At 43.7% G+C, this 6000-nt stretch overlaps 1 protein-coding gene across 1 annotated transcript; it reads left to right on the top strand.

Annotated features, from left to right (window-relative positions):
• On the top strand, positions 1–5728 carry LOC309717158 (putative C-type lectin domain family 20 member A). The gene is made up of 5 exons (XM_082551489.1): positions 1–54; positions 1019–1378; positions 1464–1814; positions 4542–4639; positions 5030–5728. Exons 1-5 carry the CDS (start codon positions 18–20, stop codon positions 5165–5167), a joined length of 984 nt encoding a protein of 327 aa, XP_082407615.1. The 5' UTR covers positions 1–17; the 3' UTR covers positions 5168–5728.
• The last annotated feature ends 272 nt before the right edge of the window (positions 5729–6000 follow it).

Raw genomic sequence — 6000 nt, 5'->3', positions numbered from 1 at the left:
TTTTTCAGCTCTCAGTCATGAAGAGGTGTGGACTGATCCTGCTGCTGCTCTCAGGTCTGTGAACTCATCTCAGTCGCCTCATTTACAGTTTGAATAAAACTTTTGATGTCAGAAAATCAAAGAAAGCACAAAGTGAACTGCTCCATAGGGATTATTTTAAAGGTGTCTGTAAACGAGCTTCAAGCAGTCACAGGAACACTCGTACAATCTCCAAAGACCTTTGTCATGTCAACTAAACTTCTAAAGGTTTCTTTGGGTCCAGTTAGAAGTTTGATTGACAGTTTAATGGTCGGTAGTTTGTAAGAGTTTGTATAAAGTGAAGTAAAAGAGTAAAGAAAGAAAGGAGGGAAGAGTCAGTGCATGAACGTGGCTGTTTGTGTGCACTGCTGAGAAAAACACGTCTTGATTTTATTTTCTGTGTAGAAATCTGACTGAAAGCCTGAAACGCTGCAAACCCGTCAGCTCGCTGAAAAAGATCCTGACTGCTTTTACCACGTCCGTGTGCACGTTAGAGCAGGGCGATATGGCCAAAAATATTTATCATGATATTTCATTTTCTTATTGTTGCCTAACATTGTACCGGTATTACCGTGAACGGTATAATATGGCCCAGCCCTAGTGCACGTGTTGTTCAGCTTTGAGCCTCGACCACTAACACGTCGTTTTCCTTCATTGTGCACACTGAAGAGGAAAAATCGTCCAAATACATGTGCAATAAGGCCAGAGTGAAAAACAAACTTAGCACTGTTAAAGCAGCTTTTTAAGCTGATGTGAGAGTTTCGCCCTGGAGCAGGAAACCAGTGTGTAGGTGTCCACAGGCACCGTAAAACAGCTTTTAACCAGTACACGAGTTACACATCCTTTGAAGGACACATATATTAACATATATTCACGTCTTTAAAGATGTCAACAAAAAGTTTGCGTTGTGGTAGCATGTAAAGAATTTATTCTCCTGATGACTAAAATAGTCGAGCTGAGGTGAGTCTGTGACCGCGCTGACTGACTCGTGTCCTCTCAGGTTACGTGATGGTCTGCCATCTTCAGTCTGATCAGTTAGTCAGACAGCTCCACCTGGTTGACCTGCAGAAGTCCTGGAACGATGCTCAGCAATACTGCAGAGATGAGTACATTGACCTCGCCATCGTTAACAGCTCAGCTCTCATCCAGGAAGCCCAGAAAAGGGCGGGGAGCACCGAGGCGTGGATTGGACTCTCCACGAGCGGCTGGAAATGGTCTCAAACTGGTCCAGTTCAGTCATCCTGGTTTAACATGTGGTCATGGGGGCAGCCAGGGACTGATGAGTGTGTGATAATATCTAGTGATGGATCATGGTTCACTGCACCGTGCTCAGCTACTTATTACTTTGTCTGCTATGACGGTGAGTGTTTCAGACTTTGGTACCAGGGTTTGACAAACTGAACATTTTAGCTGCAGGTTTGAATCCGTCTGATCTTTTGTTTCAGCTGCGACTAACAAACACATCCTGGTGGAGAACTTAATGACCTGGTCTGATGCTCAGTCTTACTGCAGACAGACGTACACAGACCTGAGCACCATCAACAACACGCAGGACAACAGCCAGGTCGCTTCTATCATGTCATCTTATTATTATTATTATTATTATTATTATTATCTTTATGCCTGGATTGGACTGTACAGAAACTGGATGTGGTCAAACTCGAGCACAGCCTCCAACCTGCCGTGGGGGCCCGGGCAGCCTGATGACAGCGTAAACTGTGCCACAATAGTCGGATCAACAGGCTCCTTCAACAGTCATAACTGTGATGACCAACGCCCCTTCCTCTGCTCCAGAGGTGAGTCTGTCCTCTGTGTTTCTGCACAGTCTGGTCCTCCTGGGCTCATCCGGACACTCTTGGCACAGCACTGCCGATGCTTTGGGTGGCGCTGTCATTTAGTGTTTGCTCTGTCTGCGGTAGAGTATCACTTCCTGTTCCTGTTTCAACACAGGAACAGGAAGTAGTAGTTGAGTAGCTTATCTGCGTAGCAATTTAATTAAAAACCTTTAGATAACTTCTGTTTTCATAGTATAATCTTCACGTGCACCATGGCTACTTCACCTGTCCCTCCTGCACTTTCTTGCTCATTGTGTCAGATGTTTAGTTACTCCTTTAGCAGTAATGATATCTGTAACAAATGTAGCATATTTGCAGCTCTGGAGGCCAGGATTACTGAATTGGAGACTCGGCTTCGCACCCTTCATTCACCCATAGCTAGCCAGGCCCCTGTAGCTGGTGCAGCCGAAGATAGCGTAGGCCCCGCTAGCTGTTCCCCGGCAGACCCCAAGCAGCTGGGGAAAGAGGGCGGCTGGGTCACGGTGAGGAGGAAGCATAGTCCTAAACAGAAGCCCCAGGTACACCACCAACCCGTTCATGTGTCTAACCGTTTTTCCCCACTCGGCGACACACCCGCCGGGGGTCAAACTCTGGTAATTGGTGATTCTGTTCTCAGACATGTGAAGCTAGAGACACCGGCAGGGGCCAGAGCAGGCGACATTGAAGGAAATTTAAAACTGCTGGCTAAGGGTAAACGTAAATTCAGTAAGATCATAATTCACGTCGGCAGTAATGACACCCGGTTACGCCAATCAGAGGTCACTAAAATCAATATTGAATCGGTGTGCAACTTTGCCAAAACAATGTGGGACTCTGTAGTTTTCCCTGGTCCCCTCCCCAATCAGACCAGGAGTGACATGTTTAGCCGCATGTTCTCCTTAAATTGCTGGCTGTCTGAGTGGTGTCCCAGAAACGATGTGGGCTTCATAGATAATTGGCAAACCTTCTGGAGGAAACCTGGTCTTGTTAGGAGAGACGGCATCCATCCCACTTTGGATGGAGCAGCTCTCATTTCTAGAAATATGGACAAATTTATTAAACCCCCCAAAATATGACTATCCAGAGTTGGGACCAGGAAGCAGAGTTGCAGTCTTACACGCCTCTCTGCAGCTTCTCTCCTCCTGCTACCCCCCCAAAAACCCATCTCCATAGAGACTGTGTCAGCTCCCACACAGACAAAAAACAAACTAAAAACCAGAAACAAACAACTTAAACATAAACAATCACAAAGAAAGAACAATACAGTATCCACATCTGAACCAAAGAGTAAAACAGTGAAATGTGGATTATTAAATATTAGGTCTCTCTCCTCCAAGTCTCTGTTAGTACATGACTTAATAATTGATCAACAAATCGATTTACTCTGCCTTACAGAAACCTGGTTGCAGCAGGATGATTATGTTAGTTTAAATGAATCAACACCCCCAAGTCATTCTAACTACCAGAAATCTCGAAGCACAGGCCGAGGGGGCGGTGTGCTGGGCTGGTTCTAGACAGGCATATATGAGGGGGCAGACAGAAATGTAAAGGGGGCACATGGTGGCAGCTGAGGCGAATGTGGGGTGCTCTGAATAACTGTTTTTGTCATGTAATTGGATTGCACTTTGTCAAACCTCTACCCTAAAACCTGACCAACTTGGGTGTCCCCCCTGAAGGCTCAGCTTCTGCAGGTCTAGATCTTAGTGTCACTGAGGCACACAAACCCCCTGACCACGTTAAGGTGGCAATCACTCAGGAGGAAAACTGAAAAACAAAATAAAAAATAATAAAATAAAATATTGCTCATCAGATTCTACCAACTAAAAACATGACATTTACCTTAATTAGATGCCCTATGTTAAATACATTTGAATCCAACCATAGTACTTCTCACTATTGCCAATATTAACAAAACTAAAAAGGGTAGGCCAAGTTATGAAAAAAGGGCACTTCTCCAACTCTTGAAAAATAGAAATAAAAAATACATTAAAATATCCATCCAGTTCTTTAAAACCAACAACATAAAATCTATCTTAATTTGATTGCCTAAGTAAAGTATCAAATCAATTTTATTTATATAGCACTTTTACATTATACATGCTTCCCTTAGGCAGCATCATTAGAAGACATAGCATACATTTACACTGCTATGCAGATGACACCCAGCTCTATCTGTGCATGAAGCCAGATAACACACACCAATGAGTTACACTGCAGGAATGTCTTAAAGACATAAAGACCTGGATGGCCGCTAACTTTCTGCTTCTTAATTCAGATCAAACTGAGGTTATTGTACTCGGCCCTGAAAAGCTTAGAAATATGGTATCTAAGCAGATTCTTACTCTGGATGGCATTACCTTGGCCTCCAGTAACACTGTGAGGAACCTTGGAGTCATTTTTGACCAGGACATGTCCTTCAATGCACATATTAAACAAATATGTAAGACTGCGTTCTTCCATTTGCGCCCCTCCCTGAGCTCTGAGTTCTGCTGGAGGTTTCTTCCTGTTAAAAGGGAAAAAGCTTTTCCTTCTGACTGTCGCCAAAGTGCTTATTCATAGGGGGTCATTTGATTGCTTGGTTTTTTCTCTATATGTATTACTATAGGGTCTACCGCACAGTATAAAGCGCCTTGAGGCGACTGTTGTTGTGATTTAGTGATGTATAAATAAAACTGAATTGAATTGAATGGCCCTTTTCTTTCTCTGCAGATGTCAAACCTTCAGCCTTGAGGTCAGTGAAGGTTCAGCTGAGGGCGGGATCTGCAGACCTGAACGACCCCACAGTGCAAGAATCCATCCTGCAGCAGGTCAGAGGTCACACGGGCCCCGATACAAGGAACAGACCGCTATAACTACTGTGAAATGATAGAGAGCAGTGAGTCTGTGCAGGTTCAGGGACACGTGACAGCACACAGCTGCAGAGATACGGGGCTCGTTTAATGCAATCCCATCCATTTGTATTATTTAACCTTTTTAACTGGTAACTTGAAGAAGTCACTTAATTTCAGATTACTGTGAGGAGACGACGTGAACCAATGACAGGCAATGAGGCCTAATTCCAGACTTCAGTTTCATCCCCAGCCAGTTCATTTAGTTCATTTCCCCCAGAAACAGCACCAACAACGTTTTCTGCTCACTACAGAAACAACGGCTGATTAATGAGGAGCTTCTGTTAATGTGTGAAAACTGTGTTTCAGGTGAGGGAGAAGCTGGTGGAGCAAGGAGTCACTGAGGAGGTGAAGCTGAGGTGGAGGACGCAGCCTGATGGGAAGGTTTTCCACAGAGAGGAGGAGACAGCCGCTTACAGTGAGAAGGAAGACTGTGGGTCAGTTTAGTCTGAACGTTATTGGCTGATGTTCCTCAGATGATCTGCTGTGTAATTCAACTTATTTCCATCTCTGTACTCTGACTGCTGGACTGTAACAGCGTAGCTTTGCATGACTGACAGTTGGAAATCATCCTTCTTTATCCTAAGCTCAGATCAGAGTGTCTGATGAGCTGTTTTATGCCTCTTTGTTTCTTCTGATTGGTGAAGCTAAAGTTTGCAGGTGAGCGGGTGGGCGGACCTTCTGTGTCTCAGATATAAATGTTCATGATATCCTGTCTCTACATATGAAAGTTCAAGAGGAGAAAAAGGTGAAACTGAGTGTTCAGAGCAGCCTGATGTCTGAGCTTTTTGACTTCATACTTTATAGTTCAAATGAGCACCCAGCAATATAACAGTAGATATGCCGTATATGTCAGTGAATCGCGCATTTATGCTCTCTATTATCATATTAAATATACATTTTTCTGTCTCAGAAATGTCTCTGCTGCTGTTTGATTCTGTAAACTACAGTCATGGCTCTGCATCCATCTTCATTGTAAACTCTATTCAATAAAGTCTATTGATATTTTATTGTCCTGTCAGAACTTTCAGTTGCTTCATTTTTATGCTCTTATTTTGAATTTGATGCCAGTAACACACATCATAAAGGCTGAGACAACATGAAGTTTAATGCTAAACAATAAGAGTCTCACATACAGTGAAGCTGATTGGCGGGACAGCAGTCACATGACTGGCTATGAAATCCCAGACAGACAATCCAACAGTTTGTGAAACATCTGAATGTAAAATGCTGAAAACTTCTGCTGCTCATCTGTTCACAGAAAAATCTGTGAAAGCGAC

The sequence above is a fragment of the Aulonocara stuartgranti genome (genome assembly GCF_965226115.1).
Source record: "Aulonocara stuartgranti genome assembly, chromosome: 11".
Taxonomy (NCBI): Eukaryota; Metazoa; Chordata; class Actinopteri; order Cichliformes; family Cichlidae; genus Aulonocara; species Aulonocara stuartgranti.
The sequence above is the reverse complement of the archived record's forward strand: the minus strand, read 5'-3'. Positions and strand labels throughout refer to the sequence as shown.

Coding starts and splice junctions, on each gene's coding strand:
- LOC309717158 (XM_082551489.1), top strand. CDS start 18: ATGAAGAGGTGTGGACTGATCCTGCTGCTGCTCTCAG. Junction 55..1,018: donor GATCCTGCTGCTGCTCTCAG/GTCTGTGAACTC, acceptor GTGTCCTCTCAG/GTTACGTGATGGTCTGCCAT. Junction 1,815..4,541: donor CCCCTTCCTCTGCTCCAGAG/GTGAGTCTGTCC, acceptor CTTTCTCTGCAG/ATGTCAAACCTTCAGCCTTG.